The 26,601-nt window shown below is 47.1% G+C and overlaps 1 protein-coding gene across 1 annotated transcript in view; it reads right to left on the bottom strand.

Annotated features, from left to right (window-relative positions):
- Window positions 1-907: 907 nt before the first annotated feature.
- The window catches only part of MEGF11 (multiple EGF like domains 11), a 202,619-nt gene continuing 176,925 nt past the window's right edge, over window positions 908-26,601 (bottom strand). The window contains exons 21-25 of the mRNA XM_013128970.3: window positions 22,851-22,969; window positions 15,051-15,117; window positions 8,891-8,947; window positions 2,776-2,982; window positions 908-2,327 (exon numbers count right to left, since the gene is read on the bottom strand). Coding sequence (XP_012984424.2) covers window positions 2,167-2,327; window positions 2,776-2,982; window positions 8,891-8,947; window positions 15,051-15,117; window positions 22,851-22,969 — 611 coding nt within the window. The 3' untranslated portion in view covers window positions 908-2,166. The remainder of the gene's footprint in view (window positions 2,328-2,775; window positions 2,983-8,890; window positions 8,948-15,050; window positions 15,118-22,850; window positions 22,970-26,601) is intronic.

Here is a 26,601-nt window from a genome sequence, read left to right as displayed (position 1 = left end):
TTGGAGAAGTACACACTGAGAGAAATCCCATTTATTTTGTACAAGGTGGGATACCTTTGCACAGTGAACAAATATATTACAAATCTGTCTTGCCTTAAAAAAGTATTGCCATTTCGGTGCCTGTTCGAAGCTAATGCTCATGGACTAGGTGCTGGGTTTGTTGTCCTCCTGTTAAGCTCTATGCACATCATTGCATTTGGTGTGAAAATCCAGCTTGGAAAAAATAATGGAGCACAATCCTGCTCCCTGGAATCTCATTGTGAACTTTACAGCACTGCAGAGCTGGTGACCAGGCAGCAGCTTGGGCTGCTTGTGCTTGCTGTTGGGTCTCTACCAAGAGAGCTCCTTTGCAAACTGCCTTTTCTCGGGATACATCTGAGGTAAGTCTTTCTATTCCTGTACATAAACTATATCCCTACTGGCCCCACAGAAGAATTGTCTGCTCACATCTCAAATAAGGCTTTCCTGGAAAACAAAATCACTATTGCTGCTCAGTCATTGCCCCCATGCACACATGCAGCATTCAGGTAACTACGTATGCATTATCCTGCAGGATGAAGAGCTGCTGCTCTGGAGGGGTCCAGAGCCCACACAGCCCCATCATTGGGGCTCCCCATGCCCTGATGGGAGCGTGTTGTGCCAGGGCTTCCATCCCCACCAGGGTGCTCTGAGTGATCCAGCACTTGATCCTGCTGTGGCTCGGAGCTGGGATCACGTCGTTGCTCCAAGCTGGAAGTCTCTGACCAATCCCCCAGGCCAGCAGGAGGTTACACCAGTGGTCATGCTTTGAGCAAACTGAGTGGTGCTGGTTTGGGGCTCTTCTGCTTCCATCAGACTGGCGACTGTGCAATGATGGTGTGGTTTCTACTTCAGAGGCAATTAACTTGCTACTTCTGCGTTTGCCTAATCAAATTACATACTGAGAGTTGATACTACTTCATGCTCAAAATCTACAAGGAACTGCTTAACAGCAAGGGTTCTACTTCCTAGGTCAATAAAGATAGAAAATATACTCATGGTGCCTTAGTCCAAAACTTCACCATGGCCAACCCCTTGATAATCCCTTCCCAAACAGCTGCTGAAACACAAACCCCAGTTTCAGCTCAATTTAATGACATTTCAGGTAGAATCATCAGCAGATAAAGATGCACTACATGGTAATGCACATCAAAGTAAAGAGGGTCAGAAATGGCATGCTGTAAGGGAAGCGTGGTGAGATGGTTGGTAATGATGGGCTGGAGGAGGGGATGTGGCTTCGCTTTAGGAAAGGAAACCAAACCAGGGTTAGTCTGTGCAAACCTGCAGTGTCCCAGGGCAGGAAATGCAGGTGCATCAGTCTGCACTGCCTGCCACCTCTGGTGGCTTTATCTGACAAAATCAAAGCTGTACAAGGGAAATTAAAGCCTATTTGTGCCAATTGGAGGATTTTATACCTTGTTAAATCTGTGGTAAGCTGGGTGTGAGCCCATTGTTGAATCCCAAGTCGTTAGCAAAGACCAGTGGATATTTGCCAAACTGTTACATTTTAGAACGTGCACAGACAGTGTCTGTGTTAATGTTCCTCAGCTCAAATACCCTGGTACTGAATAGAAAGATAAAAATCTCCGTGCTAGTTACCAAGCATGATCTGCACAGGTTGCACATGAACATGGCAGCAAATGGGGTTTTCAGACAGTGAAATGACAAAGTTCCCTGCTTTCATTCAGAAAAACGTCCATTTCCATGACAAAGAAGTAAAATATATCCCAGTGTGTTCCAAGTCACTTTGTTCCCACCAGTAAAAGGGTTCTTGATGTAGTTGGTAGAAATGTACATCTCTATGTCCTTCTACTCAGCATGGGTGTGTGTTTATTGTACAGCAAAGCCAGGGTTAGGATACACGCCACGGAGAGTTTCTGCCTGGAGCACGTAGACACCTTCCTGGGGTGCTGGACTCCAGTCACGTGTGGAGGAAGTTCTCATTAGGTCCTGTTACCCATATAAAAATGTCTTTATAAATAACATCATGCAGCAGCAGTTGGCCCAAGCTGATGTTGTGTTACGTTAGGTCCTTGTGTAAGACAGTCTGAAGTCCCATCAGCATCCTGCAGCGCAGAAAAGGATTGTCTTCTCTTTTGCTTCCCCAGTTTGTGATTGCAGCACAGTGCACCAGTGAAGTTCATCCTTTTAAGACTGCTTGTCCCAAGATGGCCCGTGCGTTGGGCTGTGCCTTACGGGGAGGAGGTCATAGTGACCAGGAATGTGACTGTTCCTAGGCAGGTCGTATGGATTCTGGAGGTAACTGGCACTCCGACCACGGGCGTCTTGGACCACGCTGACAGTGGGCTCTGGGGAAGCAAGGAAAGTGGGGTTATGGTAACCTGTAGCACTCCCAAGGCTAGTTACTCATGTGTTTTCTCACTCAGCTTCCCAAATCATCTCATCTCCTCCAGCACATGGAGCAGACCAGGGAGGAAAACACCAGAGCCAAGGGCAGGTGGTTCCCAAAGCCCTGCAGACGATGGCTTCAGAACACCAACACTTCTGCTCTTGCAGTGTCCTGCAGCTGGACTGCAGCAGTTTAAAACAGAAACGTGACAAGGAGTGGTACCACACTTACATCCCCCAGCCTTGCACAAGCCCCTATCCAGGTTTAACACAAGAAGGCACAGGGCTTCTCCCATGGCCGGCACCTCCCTGCACTGTGCCATATCCATGTTAGGAAAAGGGGAAAGGAAACACACCAGCATTTGCAATGAACACCCCAACAGCCCCTCTGCCTCCTGCCCCTCTTACCAACTTCATAGATGTTCTTATTGGCGGTCGATGAAGTTGGCATTTCTGAATATGGGGACTCCCTGTGCCCAGGCGATTTCATTTCCACGTAGCTGCTCTCGGAGTGTTTGCATGTTAAAATGGGGGGGTCTTTGATGGTGGCGTAGGGGTTTTCGCTGCTGTTCAGGGAACAAGTGCTGGAGCTGCACACAGATTCTTTCATATAATCTGCAAAACAAGAGGGGAGTGGCAGTGTTAGTGCCATGAGCTTCCTTAGGTTAATTCAACCTCTGCACAAGTGTGGGGGGGACAAGGGGGCCAGGGGGTAAGGAAGATCCTCGAAGCATCCAGCACAGGCACCCGACGCGTGTGCTCGGGGTGGATCCAGACCATTGCATCCACACTCACTAGCAGGAGAGAAATCAAAGCCTCAGTTTTCCTGTAAAAGGTTCTAGTTGTCATTTACTGCAGCATGGAATTGGAGCTGGCATCCTTCCCTCCCTCCCACTAATGCCTAAGGAGTTCTAACCCCGCTCCACATGGCTGTGGTATGTCGGTTCTGCCAGCAGCACCTTCTGCTGCTCCCTGGCCTGTTGGGCCAGCTACAGGGTTGGTGTCCGGGGCCTTGGGTCAACATCCAATGCCATAGGTTTGAATACAGAACATTTCCAGCAGGCTTAGAACTGCATCAGTGCAGTGCGTGTCCCCTGAGAGCTCTGGTTTCTGGGGCTATCCAGCACCAGGAAAAGCCAACTTCACATTCCCACTGCCATTAAGACTGGGAGGAGGCTGCTCCTGCTAGTGGGGAACACTTGGGTTTCCACAAGGGGAACAAGCCTCCATCTGAGCCTTGCTTTTGCTTTGCCTTTTACTTCCCCCCCTTGCTGTCCATAATCTACTGCTCCTCTCCCCTCGGCTGGAGAGAACAGGAGATGGTGACAGAGGAGGCACTACATGGGGAGAACAGGGTTGGTGTGAGAGCTGTAACCACGGTCTCTGAGTGCCCCTGGCCTGGCCATGCCAGCCTGCTGCAGGGTACAGTGCCAGTCCTGCTTTAAACATAAAAAACAAGAGAGAATAAATGGACATTCAAGAACGTGCCATTGCTGCCGTGTGCATCCTGCTGGGCAGTGCCAGTAATTTAGAATTAGAGCGATGCAATGAAAGATGAGGCATTTTCTTGTGCTGGGTTACAGTACAAAGGCAGATCCTGGTATATATGAAATACTCCCGGTGAAATAGCGGGACTTGCAAAATAGCTGCAATCCCAGCTGCCCCCGCTGTCTAGTATGGGAGACAAAAAGAGAAATGCAGGTTAAGAAATAGACAGACAATAAGATATCGCTTCTCCTTTACAACCCTCACCTCTGCGCCTGTGCTCCCCGACCTCCTCACTCACTCCTTGGCTTTGCTTCACTCCTTGCTGTGTTCTCCCTCCCTCAGCTCAGGGGTTGTGTCTGTGTGTCCATCATCACCCCAGGCCTGGTGCCCTTTGCCTTGGCTCAGCACTGAGCAGGCACCCAGAGCAAGGTGTCAGGTCATGTCCTGCATGAGCTATTGAGTTTCTGTGCTCTGATTTCAGTGATGGGAGCGAATCCTGTGAGCCCTCAGCAATGAGGGTGAGTGAAACCAGCTGTGGGAAGCTCCACCTCAAAGCAAACCAGCTGCACCATGTGGGACCATCAGGGACGTGAGGGTCCTGGCACCAGTGCAGTGTTTATGGAGCTATAAACTCCTCCCTTGAGCTCAGCCTGGGTGACATGAGCTGTGCCTTTGCTTCAGAGTTCGGTAGAGCACAGGAGACAAGAACCAAAGCCACACAAACATTCCCAGGCTGCAGGCACTAGGGTTGGGCCCTCCAGCTTTCCCAACCCCATCCCAGTATAGGCACGTCAGTGGAAAGCTGTCCCATCCTGTCCTTCTATTGAGCAATGGAGCAACCTAACAAGACCAAAGGCTTGTGCACATGGATGAGCTCAGCGGTAGCAGCTTTTCCTAGGTATGTAACTTAAAGGAAGGTGCTGCACAGTCCGGGCTTGGTTGGTGTTTAAAGGTGAGCAGACAATAGGTGAAGATTAACAAATGCTATCATAAAATGCAAGTCTTTAGGCTAAAAATGCCTGCATGGATGGGGCTGTTCCTGAGTGCCTGGGAAGGCTGCACTGCGGCTGAATGGTTCATGCAGGTGAGGAGCTGAGAGCTGCTGGTGCTGCCGGAGGCTGGAGCAGGAGCAGCTCCAGGGACACGGCCCAGAGACAGACTCAGCCCTGAGGCTTCTGTTCTGAGACAAGGAAAGGCTCAGCTCTACCTGAGGTCACAGCTTCTGCTGGTTACTGCAGGTAGGAGAGCATGGGCAGCCTGGGATAAACCAGCTCTCAATTCTGGGGTGTGAGGACAGCAAAAGGGAAGAGAAGGCTCCTGAAGGGGAGACCTGAGAGCAGCTCCAGTGCCTAAAGGGGCTGCAGGAAACCTGGAGAGGGGCTTGGGACAAGGGATGTAGGGACAGGCCAAGGGGAATGGCTTGAACCTGCCCGAGGGGAGACTGAGCTGAGCTCTTAGGCAGAAGCTCTTCCCTGTGAGGGTGCTGAGGTGCTGGCACAGGGTGCCCAGAGAAGCTGTGGCTGCCCCATCCCTGGCAGTGCTCAAGGCCAGGTTGGACACAGGGGCTTGGAGCTCAAAACAGAGCTGAGCCCTGATTCATTAAATGTAGTTTATAAACCACCATTGGCTGCTACAGCGACAGGGGGATGGTGACACATCCTGCTCCTGCAGTGCTGCAGGTTAGTGGCTGTGTGGGTCAGTACTCATCTGTTCATGGAAGTGGGGACCCCAGAGCTGGCCTAGGCAAAAATCCCAGCACATCCTGCACTTTAGTAAGTCCAGCTCAGCTGCTTCTATCTCCCTAAGGTAAAATGCACCTGCAGTGCTGCTGGGGCTGACATCACCTCCCAGGCAGCTGCCCTGGGCTGGAGCCACAGCACCAGCACTTCCCTTCCCAGAGGAGACCAGTGAAATCCCCCTTGGGCTGCACAGACTCATTTGGCCTCTCCTAAGAGCTGCTTTTTCCCAGAAGATACTGGGAAACAGCACGTCAATTCCCACTGACGTAAATGGGAATTCTGTGTCCAACTGGGGACTAGACCCTTTGCTCTGCATGCAATATAACTTCAGAGCACCAGTGGGTGTGTGCCAGTGCTCTATACACCAGGGAGCCCTTAGCCACAAGATGTGTTATGTGCAAGATCACAGAGAATTTAACCCTCAAGGATGTAGAAGTGCCTGAGTTACTTTGTTATGGAGGGGGTTTGGGGGTAATTAAGAAGTCTGGCATCAATTTAACCCAGAACAAATGGATTTAGGAAGCCTCAGCTCAATCACCCTGTAGGACTCGTGTCCATGCTGCCTCATTGTCCCCCTGTGTATTGAGCTCTTGTGGTGGTGCCAGAGCACTCGCTGTGAGCACCCCATCAGCTGGACACACTAGAGAAATATGGGGAAATACGGATATGGGGAATAGACTCTACTTTTGAAGTCCCTGTCTCTGTGTTGCTGGATACCAATCACCAGACCCTTGAAGGTTTTAGTATTGATACCAGGGACTGGAAATGTACTCGTTCCTCCCACAGACCAGGTTCCTCTCTGATAATCCCCTGGCATCCTGATGCCCAGCCTTGGTACCTACAGCCATGTTTGAAGTGCTAAGGCACTATGATGCATGCAGGTGAAACACGTTCTCCTACTGTTTAATCCCATGCATGGGTGTCATTCAGGGTAGCGTGCCTTGCTGGCTGCTGTCATTAACCTGGCTAACCTCAGCTGCTCTAGGACACCAACACAGCAACATAGTGCTGCTTTCTGGAGTGTGACACAGCTGTGACACATTCCTGTCCACCAAACAAATGAACCACACTGAACCAAGCCCTGCATCTCTGAGGCAAGTGCACCAGTGTTTTGAATGGCTGGGACTTTGCTGGCTATCATGCAAAGCCTGAGGCTGCTTCAATCCACCAGTGCATCAGCCCTGGGACCCACCATGTGCCCTGCTGGCAGAGCATCCCATGCAATGCTCTTGGCTGGGGTCAGCACCAAACACCATTTTCAACTGCAGGGCAAGCTTTCTCCAGTGAGACCTAGCAGATACTGATGGGAAAAGACATCATCTTTAAACTGCATTAAAGTAAGTAACAAAGCACCTGCCTGCCAAGTGTTCTTACTGACAGAATCCAATTGTTTGGGACTGGGAGTTTGTTTCATGTGAATGACCCAGCTTAGAAGATACCTTCTCTCTATCCTTCATATGAATTTAGCTAGGCAGGGCCAACACAAGACCTCGCAAGGGCAAGGAGAGCTGCACACTGAACATGGGGCCCATCACCCAGCTCCTCCTGGCTGCCTGAACCCAGAGCCTGCCCTTCAAACCCAGCTGCTGGAAGCCTGTAGCCATCCAGGGGCAAATGCTCCTGAGACATCTCTGCCAACTGCCTGCAGGTGAGGTTCAGAACCCCCTGGGATGTCAGGTGTGTTCCTGTGTCCCCAGCACCCTGCCCCTGACACATCAGCCTCCCTGACACGGCTTCCAGGCCCAAGTGTTCAATGTACAAGTGATAAACATGTAAAGAAAGTGGCTCAGATCCTAAATAATGATCAGATTGTGCAGCAGCAGGAAACACATTTCACAGTTTGCTGTTGCTGTGGTTCCTTTTCTCCCATTCTCACTGGGGTGCCCTGTGCTGTGTGACTGTGTCTCTGGATGGGGACTCCTCCTGCATGTGTTCAAAGCAGCTTTTTGACTTTTTAAGCACAGGAATTTAGTTGAAGCTAATCTTGAAGTGCATAGTTCCATGGAAAGAGAACAACCTGCCTGACTAGAATAAGAAGAAGAGAATCATTGAAGGAGTTGAAACCAGTGGCCTGAATCAAATCTACATACATAATCTGGTTTTATCGGGAAGGACTTTGCCATGGATCAGTGGTTTCCTCTAGCAAGCCTGGGTGTTAAGGTGATGTTTTAGCAGTATTATGCCACTTTATCTTGTAAACAGCAGCTACAAAGTAGTGTTCTCTAAGCCTGGCTATAAGCTGCTCATTGCTTTTTATGTGCACTTTCAATGTCCCTTGTTAGCTCAGGTAAAGGTCTTGCTCAGTAACACCTTGGCCATAGCAAACCAGTGAGTGCCTTGACACCAGCCCTGTGTGGAGGCACCATTTCCCCTATTACCTAGCTGATACCAGCTCAAGGACATTGTGCAGTGTTTACCTGCTGGGCTGAGGGAGGGACATTCCCAGCTGGTGTGTGCAGACACAACAATCTGGGATTCAGATCCAGGACTTCAGCCTGAAACCTGCATGTTCTGAGGGAGACAGGCTCCTTGCTCCATCTCCTGTACCACAAGCTCAGTGTGCCAAACCCAGCCCAGACTATCAGGAGCTCGTGGGGACCACTGTGCCAAGTGGCCTTGAAGTCCATACCAAGCTGGAGTATGCTGAATGTAAACCTGGAGGACAACTGAAACGTAAAACCACTGGGCCTTGTGCTTGTGACTCATCTACAAGCCCTTTTTAGAGCTGCCCTGGAGTCAATGCCCATTAACTGCTGCGTGCCGGCGTGACTGGTTAATGTTCTGAGTGAGGTCTTTTCTCAAGCTCTGCTATAAATCTCTTTCAGCAAGGCCATGCAGCAGGGTCAGCCTGTTTTCTATGGCTTTGTTTAAGCTCTGGAGAGCCAAGAGCCTTACGGAGCCACAGCTTAGGCAAATGCACCAGTCTGTCATCAGCACCTGCCACCAGGAAGCCCTGTCCATGACTAATGGGTCCTAAAAGAGCTTCCCCTGGCCAGACAGCTCCACCTGCACCTCCAGTCCCTGCAGCAGAGCCCTCCCTTTATGTCTCCTGCTGCTTTGCTGAGGCAGGAGCCTCCAGCCTAGTGAAGACTTGAATCCATAATTCATGGGCCCCAGACATCTGGCTTGGAGTCAGCAGTGCTGCCAGCTGAGTGTGTGCTGTAGGTAATGGCTCTGTCCCTTCCTGCCTCTGCATGGCCCCACTCCCGGGTGCTCAGGTCTCTCCTATCTCACCTCTTCTACGACACCCTCCTCAAACTCTTTGCCAGGGTGGCTGCAGGCACTGGATACCATACCTTTGAAGCTTTTTTCCATTATGTATGTGTTCTGACGTCTATCCATCCCACAAGCACCTGCATGGAAATGATATATAATGGAAAACAAATAAATATTTATGTAAATTGGATTGCGTTGACGACTGAGCAGCATATATTCTTTCCCCTAAATTGTACATCAAGGCCCTCCTTTAGGGAGGCTCTTAAGCACATCCTCAGCTGTAAGCATGCACTCAGTGCAGTGGGGATTCTGTGCATGCCTACAATTATGCATATGCTTAAGAGCTTCCCTGGAAGGGAGGGCTTTCCTGATGCAGGGCACTGCTCTTTATCAGAGCTACCCATCAGGAGAACAGCAAGAAAACACCATCTGCTGGGATGTTCATTACTGAAACACTGGGTTGGATTAGTAGGAGGCTAAACCATCTCCTTCCAAACTTGAGTCTGCAGGTTCTGTTACATTACCCTGTGGCCAGTTCTAGGCTTTGCTTCATTGTGGGTAGTATGGTATTTAATTCAGTCTTAGATTCTAAGGTGTGCACCATCCTTCTCTATTACCTACTATGGTTTGCTTATCAATATGCACAGTTCAAGAACTGATGTGACCACAGTCCCCAAGTGACTACAGAGGCCTGAAAATGCAGTAACTGAGAACAGAGCTGACAGCAAAGACTTCTGCCTCATGCAACTTTGTCCCTTACAGAAGCAAAGATAGAAGGGGATGGGAACCTCCACTGCAAATGATCCTGGATATCAATCAAAAGGCAAATCTAATGGAAGCCTTTAAATCTTTTTAACTATAGAGTCTGCTATTTCTTACTGACTAGCAAAATCAACACAAATTTGGTTACAGAGATAGAAATGTCCTTGTGGCTTATGGGATTCCCAATCAAGTAACTAAGTTATGCTGGTAAAAGAGCCCTGCAAAGAGCATGTCCCAGAGGTCTCCCAGCTCTTTGTCCTTGCATGTCCCCTGGTCTCTATAGAAGAAGCTGTCACCACCACTGGCAATGCTGTACCGGTCCCCTTTTCACAGCACCTTTGCTTTTGTTAAATAAGGAAAATCACTACATTAGACAATAAATGTGTTACTGGCACATCAAAGCCACCCCCTTACAGAGTGTCCACCCCTGAGCACAGCAAAAGGGGCTGTGGTTCACAACTGGCTCTCTCTGATGGGGCTCTTGCATTTCTAGCCAAGAGTGACTGCCCAAAGCTTTGGAGCACCTTCTGCTTTGTTTTCCATCGCTTGTCCTGAGCCAATTCCCAGACCCACTCTGTAAAAGCAGCAGCAGAGGGCAAGGCTGACTGGGTGGTTTGGGCACAATGGGGAAGCTCTTTCACACAGCAGTATTTGCTGTGTGCTTTTCTTCTCTCCTGCATTCTCTAGGGCAGGGTCCTGAGTGAAGAGGATGGAGCTGATTCATCCTTTGGCTCACATCCACAACGCTGGTGCTCTCTTTCCCAGCAGTGGTGCTCCCAAAGGCCATTCCTGGTGATCACACATCCTCCTGGCAGGGCTGAGCAAACCCCCATTGACAGAACACCCAAATAGGGCAGCTTCACTGGAGCCTCTGGTAAGCAGCAGCTCACACCACACAGCAAGGCTGGAGTGTTGGTGGGCACACAAATGGGCTCAGAGGGTGAAAGGGGCTGTATCCACAAAGAGAAAGCAGCAGCAAGGAAATAAAGGAAACCCAGACTGACCCATGGGAAGGTGCATGGGACACAGCATTGCTCAAATAGAGCAACAGCAACATGGGAAAGACCTTCTGGCTTTGGAAGGCTGGGATGGATAACTTTGCTCAAGATCATGAACTTTAAAACACTGACCAGCCATTTCAGAGTTAGAGACAAAGCAAGGAGCAAAACACACTGGTGTATCCTGTAGGACAATGTCCTAACTGCTGGGGATTAATTTGATGCTTAGAATAAGGACCATGAGGAACAGGTGATTTATGGAAACAGGTTACCCAGGGAATGGTTACTTGTGCTCACTGCACAGTGCAGCCCTATACAAGAATGTTGCATCTGTTCTGAGCATCCTCATGAGATCTTTACAGGAATGATCCCACTGTGACCATGAATACCCAGATGAAGGCTGGAGCCTTGGGGCTGCTGTGAGGCCTTAGCGATATCAACCAGCACTTTTGGTGGCTTGGAGAGGAAGGACTCCACCTTCTGAGCATGTTTTGTCAGCTCAGCTCCCTGTGAGCTCCTGCCAGCCCTGTTGCAGATGTCAGACACGTATGTAAGGGCTCCTGCAGCCACAGACACAGTGATGTCTGCTCTGAGTCAGCCCAGACTCAGACCCTGCCGGAGGGCAGGTGCTGTGTGAACACAGGCTTCAGCTGAGTGAACCTGACTGCTGGTTCTGAGCTGGGCAGTCCTTGCTCACCCCGAGCTCACTTCAGTGTAGCTGTAGAAAACTGAGAATCCTTCCTATGGGAGGATGGCTCAGAGAAGCTGGGATGCACCTGCTAGAAAAGATAGATACAGGCAGGGTTGGTGCTGCCTTGGGAGGGCTGCACAACCTCTCAAAGCCCTTCCCAGCCTGTTCCCTGTAATTCTGCCTTTAGTCTTCTTCTATGTCTTATAATTCTGTGGGTTTATGACCCATTTTTGCCTATTCATTGCATTCCTCAGGAGGTGAAATGAATAATAGATACGTTACTTTTTAAACTGCAAAAGCAATTAATGTGGAAAGGGCCTGACCAGGGCAGGAATCTGGCTCTTCAGGAAAAGCCAGGTTTAAATCTGGAGTTAAATTATGTGTGTGGTGAAATCACAGTCTTGCTTGGAAATATTTTCCCCACCTTTTTGGCTTTGAGAAGGATGCAAAGTCAGGTCTGACCCAAACTTTGAGTCACTCGGGATGTGCTGCAAATCACACTCCAGGCTCTGCTCTGAGCACTGCTGTTAGGAAAACACTACAGATAAAACCAGTTTTGTCTGCAGCCCGCTGAGCCCAGCACTGCAACTAATGAGCATAACAACCTTTTCTGAACTCAGTGGGTGGTTTAGGACATTTGACTTGCTTGGAAGAGGAGCTGGAAGATGGACTCTGTAGTTGTGTAATGCAGGCTGGGCTGGAGGAGAGAGGTTAGTCACAGGGCAAACAATTCCGGTTCTGCAACAAGAGACAGTGAATAGGAAATGCAAAGACATGGCATTCCTTGAAATTAGTAGGACTAAGCTGCATTGAACACGTAGTGACACATGGCAAAGGTGACAAAGCTGCCTTTCCTTGGCACCACAGATACCCCAAACCCTGGTATCTCAAACACTGATCCATGAGAATCACTTGTGCAATGTGCTCATCACCAGACTCCATTTAACAGGTATGATTCTCTCTCTGACAAAGCCTGATATTTGAAGCTCCCAAGGAAATGTGCCAGCAGTAAAAATACAGGTTTTGTTCTGCTCCTTGCATTTCCCAGTTGGGAAGAACCCAAACCTGGCAACCGAAGTCCTGTAAAACAGGTAAGATACCCCCTTGGTGCGAGCAGCCCTTTCTCTGCTCCCTCAGAGAGCATCTTTCTTTCTTCCTTTCCCTTTCCAAATGAAACATCCAAGGGATGACTCCTGGCTGAGCAAAAGCCAATGATGCAAACTGGGAGCAATCAAAAGGTGATTTCCAAAGCTGTAAAAGCACAGCCTGCAAGAGTGAGGAGAGCAAAGAGGGGTTAATAAAAGCATTCATGTGCCTGTTACCTGTGGGATTGCCCTTATGAGATACACAAGCAAAGAAGAAGTACGTGGTGTTTCCAGAAAGCATCCTGTTGACCCTCTTATAGACACACAACTAAAGACACATCGCTTGGAAGTGAAGAGCTGTGGTGCTAAGCACACAGAAGAGGGCACAATACCCCCCATCAGCTGAGCAGCAGGGCTCTGCTTCTGTTAGAAACAGTCTCCTGAGCTGCCAGCCCTGCTCCTGAGTGAGTAGCTTGGGAGTAAACTGCTTCTCCTGCTCTTGAAGATCAAAGTGGATCCAGCATGGAATGGAGAAGCAAGTTTGTCCCCATGAAAAGAGTCCCTGAATCCTTATATCCAGTCTGAGCACAGCCATGACCCTGCGAAGTGAAGGTGTGCTGCAGATCAAAATACAGAAGGCGTCAGCCTGGGATAGGTCTGGACCACATCCAACCTTGAGCACAGATCTGATCAGAAATGCCTTGCAGAGGTAAAGGGACTTAAGAAAACTCCTTGTGCTTGCAGGTTTTAGCAGATGAGTGGTTCAGGTAATTTTCACACAGATATTCTGATGATTTCCTTTCCCCCAGCTCTAATTCATAGTTATGACACTTGCAATTCCTAGCAAGCCTATAGACATTCCTGTGAGCCGGCTTCATCCAAAGATCCTGTTCTTTGGCACCACTGCCTCAGCCAGGGGAGCTGCTGGCTGAAGAACCAGGCAGGTGAGCTCAGGGCTTCCCATCCGCTCCCAACTTGTGCACATCTCTCTATAATATTGCATGGGGTCACAGCAGAGGAGCTGTCCACTTCCATTTTAACTGTTTTAACTGAATCCAGCTGCTATCCCAGCTGGAGCATCACTAGCATAAAAGCTAAGGCTAACAGTGGGATGAGAAGGTGCTTCCTCTAACTCTTCAGTACCTCCATGCATGATGCAGCTTAAAGGTTGAGATCCCCCATGTGAACTTAGTAGGCTTCACTGGTATTACCTGTTTACAATTCAAAATCAAAGTTTTTAGCTTTCTTCTGAAATCTGCACACGTCAGTGGAATCTGCAGCATTTATTTCTGTGGGATTACCATGAAATGAAAACATTTCACAGTGAAAATGAGCAAGAATTCAGCATTGTCGAAGTCAGCACAAGTGATTTTCATACTGAAAGGGAAGAAAAAAATCTCTCATTGTTACCAATGAGTGTGAAAAGAACATTTCGGAAGAAGAAAACAAGGAAAAAATGAATCTGGGATGCAAAATGCAATGGAAAAATCAGTGACTGTTTTGCTTAACTGAAGTATTTATCACTTCTACGTCATTCTTACAGCAAAGGCACTTAGCATCACTTCTGCTACTGAAAGAAAATGCATGAATGCAGGACAAATCTGGCACTCAGGGAGTTCCGGATACTGCAAGATAAGAATGAAGCCAGTGAGCAAAGCAGTAGAATGGGAAAAAGAAAATGAACTTGATTTGAGGAGCATTTGGAAATCCTCACTCCCCCCAGCTCTCCATGGTACATACAGAGCAACACAACAGCAGTTCTGCAGCTTGTTGTACAGAAGAAAACACTAATGGTTGATAATGATGGAAAAGGTTTTGCACTGAAGCTCGACAGGTTTGTGATTTTCCTGATGCAGGGATCTTTGGAGCTAGGCATGGTGTGTGACCAAAAGAGCAGTGACAAGATGTGATGCATGGTGATGCCCTGGCTTAATTCTTTTGCCATGTGAGCTGTGAGATAGTTGATGTTAACAATCCCATAATACCAGTTAATACTGCACTTTCCATACTGCAAATTGTCAGTAAGGTATTAGTAATCCCAGTAAAGGAAAGGGCAAATGCTTTCTGCCACTGACAAGCTAAACTCCAAGCGCTTAGATAGGAAAACAAATAGCATCCAAAGCACCAAGTCTGGATGGGTTTGAGACAAGAGCTGCTAAAAACCCTGTTAAAACTGAAGCCAGGGAGAATGAACTCAGAAGGGGCAATTAAACTTCACTCTTGGCTTGTTTGCACTGGCTGGGCATTCAAAATTGCCTGGAAAATGGCCACTCTGTGATTAACTGGGAGATAACAGGGTGTATTGCATGCTCCAGCTCCCACAGAGGCTCTGGGTTTATGGACACGCCAGTATGTGGTGCTGGACTTTATTAAGCATGGAAGGGAAAAAATAATGCCAAATTTGAATTTTTAATGTCCTAAGTTAGTCCTTATAAAACCATTTATAGAGTAGTTGATAGTGATTACACAGAGCAACTGAGGGAGGGAGATTAGAATGAATATTGGCTCTTCTTTCCCAACATGTGGTTTGTGGTAAAAGAAACCATTTTCAATACTTCATCTTTCACTATTGGCAGTTCTGACTGTGAGATAAAGAAAACACCAATATTGGTCATTATGGTTAATGCCTTTATGAAAGGCTGACTTGGGTTTGGAATCGCTCTAAAGTCTACTAAAGTGATTAGATTGTTTAAACGTTACTGACCTAGTTCATTCAGATAGCTGTAGGGTCTCCAGTCTGCAGTTTCTCTGTCAAGGGGTTTGTTACTGAGCTGTTCAAAAAGTATGATAATGGGTTAATGCTGAAATAAAGACCGTTCCCACCCAAAACTACAGCCCGAGGATGGCATGAATCAAAATGGGAGATGACTGTTACCTTTGGCCTCACCATTTCGGTTCTTTAGCTGTATGAATCTGACAGTTGTTCACTAGCATTAGGGAAAATCACAAAGGAAAGTCACTTCACCAAGCAATGAACATAAGCATGCTGGAAAACAGATTTCCTTCAGCATCCAGGGATCACGACTGGAATGCTTGTGAGCATGGAGTGACAAGCTGGCAGTTTCAAGACAACTAATGGAGATGGATGGATCAAAACCACCTACATAAGCATGCAGATAGGAGCTGTTTGGAACAAAGGGGATTTGCTAATACATCTGTGTATTTATTTAGGGAAAAGAGACATAATGGCTACAAGATTTCTCTCAATTCAAGGAAAATAACATTGGCAATAAGGAAGCATGAAGCCCAGTGCAGATCTGCCAGCAAAAGTGGAGAGAAGTCCAGGGCTGCCATCCAGATGCTGCTGCTGGAAGAACACCTCTTGCCATGTGGCAGCTGGGACTGTGTGTGTGCCAGCGTGGCAGTGCCATTGGAGGAGGTGGCACTTGTATTAAGCACATGTGTCAATGTGCTCTTCAATTTCCTGCCCGTTATAGGAGTCTCACTTGAGCCAGGTAATGCTCAAGCACAAGAGCAGAGGCAAGGGCAGTGTCAGCCTCAGGGATGGGGACTTGGGGTGAGCTCGCTGGAGCATTTCCTATGGTGGTCAGCACAGGGAGAGGGGCTGCTCTTTGGGGTGTGTGGCTCCACTAGACTGGGGCACCACAAGGCGTATGGAGAGGGGCTTTTTACAAGGACATGTAGGGACAGGCCAAGGGGCAATGGCTTTAACCTGGCAGTAGGGAGGTTTACATTAGATCCTAGGCACAAGTTCTTCCCTGTGAGGATGCTGAGGCACAGGGTGCCCAGAGAAGCTGTGGCTGCCCCATCCCTGGCAGTGCTCAAGCCCAGGTTGGACACAGGGGCTTGGAGCAAGCCAAGTGGAAGATTGGCACTGGATGGTCTTTAAGGTCCCTTCCAATCCAACCCAATATGTGATTCTGTGTGATCGGGTGAGTCCCAGCAAGCAGGGCCTGTGAATCACTGTCGTTGCTGAGTTTTCCACCTCAGCATTTTCTCCTCAAAACCCACATGTGCTGGTCCTGAGGATGTGTCAGTTCAAGAGCTAATCCCAACCCTGTCTCTAAAAAATTCAAGTTATGAAGCCATCAGTGCTCTCCTGGGTCTGCTTCCAAACTGGAAAGCTCCTGCCTCTGTTTCAGAGGGCTCAACCCTGCTATTTTACTGTATTTATAAGTAAATGAATAACAGTAAAGGCAGTTAACATTGAAACAAAGCATTCAAAATTACCAAACCATTTCATTTTTCCTGATGTCTCATTAATTTTTGCTTAGCTTTCATAGTAGGTTTTAAGACCCACTGATGTACTGAAGTCTATTGGTATATAAAATCCCAGCTGGTTCCTAGGGTGGGAAGCACTATGCAGGATGCTGTGCAAAGAGCCCAGAGACCTGCCTAAAGGAAACACAGCCAGGGAGGGATAAAGGGGCTGTCCCATGTAGGAGCTAGGTAAGCTGCTCTGTGCCACCATAGCTAAAGTGGTTTAGCCAGTTGAGTGCTGCAAGGAGCACACCACAGGGAGTAACCGTGTCATGGGAGGTGGAGAAATGCAGCAGGGAGGAGAAATGCTGGACCCAAAGAGGGGAGGAGGGCAGGGGCTGGGCAGCCATGCAGCTCCTCTGCCCCTTGGTTTAGGCAGTGACCACACTGGGGAGTGCTTAGGGTCAGGGTATCTCCTCTGGTAAAAACTCCACTATAAATAAGGCAATGGGGACCAGCAGGATCCTCCCAACCAGCTGCAGAGGTCTGAAGCCTCTCCCTTATCTCCAGGGAAAGCATCTGCAAATACTCCTGTCTTCCAGGAACACCACATTTAGGACAACTACACTACACATTACAAACTGGCCACTGACATTTAGAAGCTTTTATCTGATCACAGAAACTGGGTTTCATCTGGGTGAAGGTTTGTAACAACCAGAGGCAAACCCCTGCCCTCACTGACTGGATCCTGCTGATTGAATTCCCTTGACTCAGGATGCAGGCAGTGGTCTGGGGTGTTTTTACACCAAATGTTATCTGCCCTGGCTTAAACAGACACAGGAGAAACCATGGTGTGAGCACAGCAGGAGACAGCACAGGTAGAAAAGACTGTGCACATACACACACACACAGAGTGTTGGGTCTCTACAAGCACCTGCACAGTATTTTTAGAGCTATTCAACTGAAGATGTACACAAATAGGATTCATCATTTGTAAACCATGTAACTGTGCTCCAAATAGGCTGAACTTCAGCCTGGAAGAAAGATTCCAGACACACAATCAGTGCAAATACACCAACCATACACACACAGATGTGTGCATATATATACATATATATAAACATATAGGTATACACACAGGTACACACAGAGACAGATTAATGCCAGCAGACTGAAGGAACCCATTTCAAACCCATGTGAAAGCCTGGCTCCGGCTGAAAGAAACCCTGCTGCTGCAGAGCCACCGGCACTGCCCTTGAAAGAAGTGGTTCTGTGCCCTGCAATGTGTGGGGAGTGAAGCCAAATGATCACATCAGTCCCTTGTGGCCCCATAGCCCTTGAATCTCACATCAGACTGCAGCAGCAGAGCAGTTACATCTTAGTCCCTCATCCTGTTCCTTCTCATTTTCTGTCTCCATCTATTCCCAGTAAGGTAACGTGTCATCAGCTCATGGGGCACCTTTGCACCAGCCACTGTCCGCAAGGACATGCCCAGAACAGAAAGTGGATAAAGCTGGTTGCCTGCAGCATTTCTGGGGCAATCCTTGCCTGAGAGCAGTGGCTGTGATTGCACATCCTTGCCCCTGGCATGGACTGTGCATCCGGCGTCTCCCAGTTGACAACACAGGAGTCATTCCTTCATCATCCAGCAGTTCCTTGTACTTCCCCAAAGCTGGGAACACAAACACTGACACCAGATACATGGGATGGGTGGATGAGGCAGTCAGAGCAAACAAGGAATGGGAGCGTGAGGAAAAACAGATGGGTTTGTAACGTGGTTATGGGGGAATGAAGCTGAAGTTCCTGGCCCAACACCCAGTCCCTATAAATCAGTGCAGCCCCACGAAGGGCACTGGCAGTTTCCATCAGCAGAGCCCACAGCCTTGGTCTTCATTTCCAGACCTCTGGAAATCCACAGACACTGATTTCCAATCCAGCTGCACCACTTAAATCACATCTATTAAAGTCTTGGGGTTTCTATTAAAAGCTGTAGCTTTGCAGGATTTATAAATCAGCTCACAAACCCAACATTTGGCATGAAGAGCTATGGGCTAGAATTGATTCTTTTAATGAAATGATTTGGGGACATTTCTAAGTTTTTCAGAATGCAGTCATTAGGAAGATATGTGATTATAGCTGTCTCTTTGTGCTACCATCATTTCTTAACACACTATAATTTGTTAACATATTTTTTTTTACGATACAAGATACTTCCATTTTTAGTGTGAAGCAAAATTGCTTTTTCTGGAGGAAAAAATACTTCATAGTAAATTTATCCACTAAAAATCCTAGCTTTTAATTTTAGCAGTTTGGTTAAAACTACCTCATATCTGGCAACTCTGCCTTTAAGATCAACGAGATGCTAGCATGAGTAAAGCCAAATCATTACCTGCCCGTCTGAAACAGCCGGATGGATCCCAGTGACAAGCTGGTCACCAACGTGCCATTTGTCAATGCTTGGGTTTTTAAAGAGGTGATTAGGTAAAGAAGTGCTGGCAGGAACTCCATCCTCCTTTATCCTCCAGGACAGCGATCGATAAGAGTTTTACCATCAATTTCCTGACTACTGACTTCAGGTTTCCATGGTCCAAGCCCCTGTTTCTCAGTGTTAGATGGGCATCCTGAACACTCTGCAGCAATTCTGTATTTGCAGTCTTTTCTCCTTGGACAAGTTTTAGTTAAAGGTACTTTAATGATACTTTCTGTGGCTGAATTCCTTTTTATTAGCTGGGTGACATCCAGTCAGACCATATCCAACGACCTCTGTTTTGCAGCTTCTAATTTTATGTGAAGTCTTTGGTAGAATTTAGAACTTCTTTTAATAGATGGGGATCTGCTGGCTTTAAACATTCAGGACATCTAATAGCAATTGAATTTTATGATGTCTGTAGAAGCCAGCAACACCTGAGCTGTAGCTGTGATGCTGTTCTCCTTCAGCAGGGAGTGAGGGTGGAATTAAAAGCTCTGCAAAGGCACAGAGTGAGAATTCTCCATTTGCTTGTGACACACCAGGGCAGCAGCCTCATGCTTTAGACAGAGTATTCTTCACAAGCTTTGGCAGCCCTTTGTAGAAGTGAGATATGTGCTTATGTTCATGCACAATTAGAATCTCAAACACAGAGCTGGCATTGAAGCATGGGGAGCGGTTCTGTGAATGGTCCCACTGACCCCTCTTGGATCAAAACAGGTTCTCAGCATCTGAAAATCTGGTCTCCAACTCAAACAATGAGAGCTCTGATGTGAAGACAGGTATGGAGTGAGTGTGAATCTCTATTTATCTGCTTTGGAAAATTTTGGTGCAGTAATTCCGTGGCACAGTTTCACTTGAGTTCATGTATGATGCTCTTTGCAGTGTCATTATTACTTGCACATGGCATAAGAATAAAAGCCAAAGCTACTTGCAGGAGCTAATAAATAAATGCCAGATTTTGGCTTCACTTAAACTGATAGTAAAACATTGACTTCGGCAGGGCCAGCATTTCACCCAAGCTGCCTTTGCAAGCTCACTCACATGGAAAAAGCCTTTACTTGTAGTGAGGTGCTGCTAGTTAAAACTTGCCTCTGCCTCCTCCTTAACTCCAGTGACAGTTCTGTTGGACCTTACACAGAGACAAAGCTCAGCCCTGCAAACTCCTGCTGGCAGCTGGAGCAGGCTTTAGGGACATAAGGCTGGCAGGGCTTTGATCACAGAGTCCCTGTGTCCAGCCACCTTTTACTGCAAACACCAGGCACATAATCGCTTTGATGGCTGATCAAGCTCCATTTTAACTGTAATCCGATTTCTTTGTCCCATTAGGCTTACTGGGAAACTATTCCAAAATCTCACTGATCTGATGTTAGAAATCTAATTTCCAGCTTCGATGCATTCATGGCCAGTCCATCCTCATTTGTTCTCATGCCAGCTCTGTCATCTAGCTCAAATAGCTCTTCTCCCTCCTAGTGTTTACCTCTCCGTATTTATAGATGGCAATCAAACTCCCTCTCAGCATTCATGTTGCTGGATAAAAGAAGCCAAGCCTTTTTTAGTCTCTTCTCATACGCTCCCCCTTATCCTCCCACTTGCTTTTTTGCCTGCATGTGTTCCAGTCTGAGCACTCCACTAGCACAACTAACCAGCCCTGTATACACCAGGAGGGTTTTAATGCCTCCACTCACACTTGTCTCTCAGCAACTTCAAAGATTTTACCTTCAGGACATGCGTAGGGTCCTGAGCAGTGGCCAAAAGTCTGTCTGGCACAGGGGAAAAGAGGAGGTGAGATACCTCCCACTGGTCCTAGAAGAGACGCAGGGAGGCTTGGCACTGCTCCCTTCCTATGAAGACAAATCCGTCTCCCCAAACTGTGGTCCTCAGTGCTATGCTGGACCTTTTGGCTCCTGCTATCTGCCATCCTCACTCATCTCGCTTCCCCAGTGAGGTACACACAAAGGAACAGAAGAAAAAACCCCACAAAGAATAACAGAGTGGGTAGGACACCAAGGGAAGAGGAGAGAAAGGGCAAAATAAGACACAGAAAGAGAGGACAAGAAGGGCAGGGGGAGCACATGAGAGAAAAAGCCTTCTCACACTGGAGCATGGCTGCATCTCCCACTGCCCTGTCTTTGTCCCTTGTTCAAGCTGTCTCTCTGAAAGAAGTGATAGAGGAATGGCTCCAGTCCATTGCCTCAAGGCATGATCTCCTTTGAGCATAGGGAGGAAAACACATCCAGGGCTCTGGCTCAGCAGTTCAGAGATTCCTCATCCTGCATCTGTGCTGGTTCCTTTGTGACCCCAGCTGGCACTAGAAAGAAATGAATCCTCCAAGTACAACTTGTGCACATTTCCCTGAGAAAGTGGGAATGGCACCAGGCAAACTGATTTGGAAATGAAACTCGTTAAGGCAGCCATTAGGGGCTTTATGTGCTCTTTTGTCTTACTTGGCTGGAGAACTGCATAGACAGAAGCAGCTTATTTTTGGCCATCCTCAGCTGTTCAGTACTGTAAAGCATTCTCATGAATAAGTAAGATGGTGGGAGATCTACAGGAAATATCAGGCCATATATTTTGGTAAGTGCCCTGAAAATACCACACCAGGACAACCTGATCTGACTGACTGCTGGTAACAGTACTACAGCAGGGTGAGCAGCCTCCAGGCTCGTCCAAATGCACCACTTGGGTTTTAAACCTTTTCTGCAGCTTAATATTGGAAGTAGCTCTGTGACAAGAGGGCACTGCAGGCTGGGAAACCAGGATAGGTGCTTGCTTTGACCTTTCCTGAATTCATCTAATTGCTGCCACAGGATTAGTGGTCCAGATCCACACTCCTGGTGTTCATCCTAAATCTGACATTATGAACGTTTGCACTTCCAATTTGGGGAACAAAACTGCACGATGCAAGGGGACCACCTACACTGGAAAACGTATTTACACACCTGTCTAAACTTCCCTTGAGAAATCTCTGGAGCCAGCCTTTTTATTACATTTTAATGAGTTTTTCTTTTAATAACCAAGGAATGACTTATAGGAGCACATGGAGAAATATTTTTGCATTCCCTGTCTCATACAATAGTCTTTTTTCCTTTGCATTAATCTTGTTCTCATGGCTTTCCAGTTAACAGAGCTACACGTGGATTAAGGTGACACAGCCTGCAAGTACCATCAGTTTTAAAGCTGACAACCTTGATGGGATCAAATGCATTTTCTTTTTCCTCTGCTCCCTACCCTTTGCCCCACCTTGGCTTATTAAGGCTCTAAAAGGAAGAGCTGTCTTACTACTTCCCATATCTGAATCTATTGCTAACATGGTGAATCGAGTGACAGTGCTGTCCATGAATGGTCCTAAGGAATCAATAGATACATGAGGTAAGTAACTCCTGGATGTTTGAGCAATACAGTCTGAATAGCTCTCAGAATGTCCCTGGATGAGAACAGTGCTCAGAAGCACCCTAGGTACCTTCTTGCATCTATCTACTTGTCTGTGTCTGCAGGGAATTTGTGTGTCTACCAATGTGGGAAACAAAGCAAAGTTAGATTTACTGACTTAATGCTGCATTGATTTACTTTTGTTACGTTAATGCTAATTACTCTAGTTATTTATCTTCTCTGAGAAGCAAACATACCTTACAGTTGCTAGACACCTAGCACTATTGACCCAGACAGGCATGTGCTGAACTCCAGTTACCACGCAAAGGGATCATCAAGACACACAGAAAGCAGACATTTTTGTGTCTGTTAGAGCTCCCATGTCAGGAGCTGCTACACTGGGGTTTGAAATGCTGGCAGACCAGAAGATCCAACAGGCATTGCTTTGCTTGATTTCCTTGAACTGATAAGAACATTGCTACAGTGGGGTGAGATGATATCTACCTTACTGGAGCTGTTTCCATCCAGATTACTGGTAAAGAAGCGTGAAGTCACACCACATGAGAGAGTGTGGTAGCTTGGATTGGAAAAGCAATGTACACTGCCGCTACCTTGAGATACATCTGGGGAGAAAACAAGTCATCACAAAGTATTTTGGAAGCCATTATGATTCTTAAGAAACTGAAAGCATGGTAGAGATGATCTAGTTTAGAACAATTTGTTAAGCACTGGCTGTTACTGCACATCTGCAGATGAAATCTACCCTGCATTACCATGGTGTGAATCTCGACTATTAACATTACTATAAGACAAGAAAAAGCAAATTATTTAATTAATACAGTGTTATCTTTTTGAAGGTCTTAAAAAGTCATTCCTGGCAGTCCAGCTGCTTTGCCAGGTGAGGGAAGCAATGCAAAACTCAGGAAATGCACAGTCTGCAACACAGTTTCTTGCTTAAACACATATAAGAGCTACTGTTGTGAATAACCCTTGGAGTTGTGAAACAATTAGTTTGCTATAAAAAAGGTAGTTAATGTTAGAAATTCAGGTGCTATAACCATACCAAGGAGTCCAAACCATTTTACTTAGCTTTTTGTGCACTGAAAGGCAAACCTGGGCAGTTACAGTGTTATGCTTAGAGACATTTCATCTGTTTCCTCACTTTAACTTACCAACACATTACCAAAGAAAGTAATTTATCAAGAAAGGCATCATATTTACACTGGCACCTCTAATGAAAACATCAATCCCAATCAGGTTCCAGCTTAATAACGAATCAATAAATAACAAACTGATAAATATTTCAAGGTACCATCAGAAGAAAGGATGAGAAGCAGCATCATTTGAATAGCCAAGCCCTGTAAGAAGTAAACCACCAGGTTTAATAAACCATGGGCTTAAACTGTAGGTGGAAAGGTTAGTTACAGGAAACACCTTCACATAGAAAGGGTAAGGAGGTGCTGGGGTGGCTGCTTGTACCCATCACCAGTGATGTCTGACGGAGGCTGGCAGCAGATGGGTGAGGAAGGACATGGACCTGGCTGGCACTGCCTGCGGGAGTCACCATCAGCATCTCCTTGCTCTCTGCGTTTGCATTCCTGTGAGCATGCACTTTGCTTTGCTGACATCTTGTGGAGATCTAGATTTAGCTTAATTTACTGCAAAATATCCCGTTTTGAATAAGTGGTTTTATCTGCAGGGTGTCTGTTCCAGAACTGCTCTGGCACAGAGCTGAGAGGACACTGCCCAGGCACATCCATATCTGACTGAGCATTTATTTTCTGCTGAAACATGCAGAGCCATTTCTGAGGTCAGCTCTATCTGGTACCAAGCGCAGAGCCTTTTAGTACTATTTTCTGAGACTGCTGCTAACAAAGTATCTCTGATTAGGATGTGATTCCAGAGCTACAGCCACTGCATTTAACTGCTTTTAGCTAGCCACTGGCCAGCACAGCAGCCAGGCTGCCAGGGCTCTGCCATCTCCCCTCACTATGACTGTGTGATATCTGCAGTAGAATTAACAAGAAACAGATATCTCTTGAAATAATGAGAACTGGGGCTGAAACCCAAACTCTGTGTGCCCATGGCAAACACAGCTGCTCACAAACAGCCTCGAACCTGCTAAGGAGGGCTTGGCAGCTCCCCAGGGGAGCAGAGCTCATCCATCCTTCTCACAACCTGCGCTCCCAGTTAAATATAGACACTTGAATCCATGTCTTTCTGCTTTGTAGGTGAGTGTTGATGGCTGAGTCACACCAGCTCTCAGCTCTGCCTTCCCCCTTCCCTTATCTGTCAATGCCCTCTCTCAGCTGCAGGCAAGAAGGACCAGCTCCAAGGAAGAGGCACAGTCCAATGCCTTTGCCGCAAGATAAGGGCACACATGGACAGTTCCCGTGAGGCAGCTGACACATTACAAGTTCACACCCAGCTTATCTGGCCCTAGCTTGTTTTGTGCACCTGAAATGAGCAGGAGAAGCATACCAGCCTGTCCTACTAGGTAGCACATCACTGAATTAATGAACCTGAGCTCGTACACAAGGCTGCATCACCAAAAATCTTTTCTTCCTTCATTGCATGCAGCACCATACACTCAGAATTACTCCTTCTACACAGTTCCATTTGGTCGATACTTAAGTACCTACCCAGGCTGATTTACCTTGATAGCACAGTCCATTTTCTACACATTTATTCATGAAGCTCTTATAACTGCTGGCTGGAAATACATCACATTCAAATCTAATGCTATCCCAGTTTAAAAAATAAAATAAAGCAACCCACAAAACCCTCTCTGTTCTCAAGGATGAGAATTTTATTCTGCTCTGAAGAGCAAGCAGAGACTTTAATGCTTAAGAGAAAGGAAATGATTTAAATTAAACCCAAAAAAGCCCAAAGGTTAATGTTAACATGGGGAGATCAGTCCTTGGAAGGGATCCATGATGTCTGTGAGCCCCTCAAGTCTGAGGCTGTGCTCCATGGAAGATCCAGGAGGTCTGGATGAAGGGCAGGACACTGCCACTTGAAAGACTGATCTGGTGCTCCTAGCAGGGCTGGAGGGTGACACCAAGAGCCCTGGTCCCCACCCTGCAGTAGCAGCAGGGCAGGGAGGTGTGGATATTGGGCACAAGGCCAGCCATGAAAACAGGGAATAAGTAAGCACCCTGCATGAAATACACACCCAGAGAGCTCGAGATGCAAAATGGAACTGTTTTCTTCTTCAGTATCTTCTCCATCCATACAGGGTGTAAGTGGGGTGGCCGAAGATTCCAAGCAGGAAGGTTTGCTGCCACATCCTACTATGCATCATATGCAGATCATTTCTGTAAACATCTTGTCTAGAGTGCAGGATCCATGATGCTCTATTTAGGTTTTGGCTCTCAGCATAGGCTGAGAGTTTAAGACTTCGGTAACACCTCAAGCATCACCTCAGCCCATAACCAAGTCTCTGTGAAAGTACTGAAATGCCTGCAGCTTTCCAGCACTGCTGCATAGTTTTCCCTTCTGTCCCCATCTCCTTGAATTAAACAACCTGCACTTTAAAACCTTTGGTTGGGTGCAGTGTACTGTTCTCGTGCTGGGGAGCACCATTTGATTTCAGGCTCATTTGGGAAGTCTGCTGTCAGATCCATGCACTGTGTGGTTGAGCTCTCCCAGTGTGGATGGTTTCTCTTTTCCACTGGCAGAGTGTTTGTTTTGCTGCCACATCATTCATCCGCAAACACAAAAGACTCTAAGGGCTGCCCAGGGGGTTCCTCTTCCTTATAATCTCTCTCACACACATGCATGGATTATCAGCATCAGAAGAGCTGAAGACGTAGAGACCAAAAACATCCTCCAGAAATAAATTAATGTGCTGGAAGAAATTACTGCCTCCAGGAGCCAGGGATCTCTGTATGTGACTCTATTCAGAAGCAACAATAATAACACTCCCCTAACAAGAGTAAACAAGCTAAAGAACAACAGTGATGGCTCAGGCTTGCCATAATGGTACAACCCATACAAGACTGGATACTGCAGTCTTTGCTTAGGTGGAATTCTGCTGAAGTCCATGGGTTTGCACGGGATTATATTAATTGGACAAGTACATCTTCATAGTATTCTGCCCTTAATCCACATAAGAAACTCCAGGTGAAGGTTGAAATTCCTGTTACCTCTGTGTAATTGCTACTGTCCTTCAGCATGGTCTGCAACCCACAAATGCACACATGCACTCATTTACACATGTTGTTGCCATCCACCCATGCTGTGAGCCTCTATT

The sequence above is a fragment of the Melopsittacus undulatus genome, chromosome 9, assembly GCF_012275295.1.
Source record: "Melopsittacus undulatus isolate bMelUnd1 chromosome 9, bMelUnd1.mat.Z, whole genome shotgun sequence".
NCBI classification, from domain to species: Eukaryota; Metazoa; Chordata; class Aves; order Psittaciformes; family Psittaculidae; genus Melopsittacus; species Melopsittacus undulatus.
This window is presented reverse-complemented; position numbering and strand designations above follow the sequence as displayed.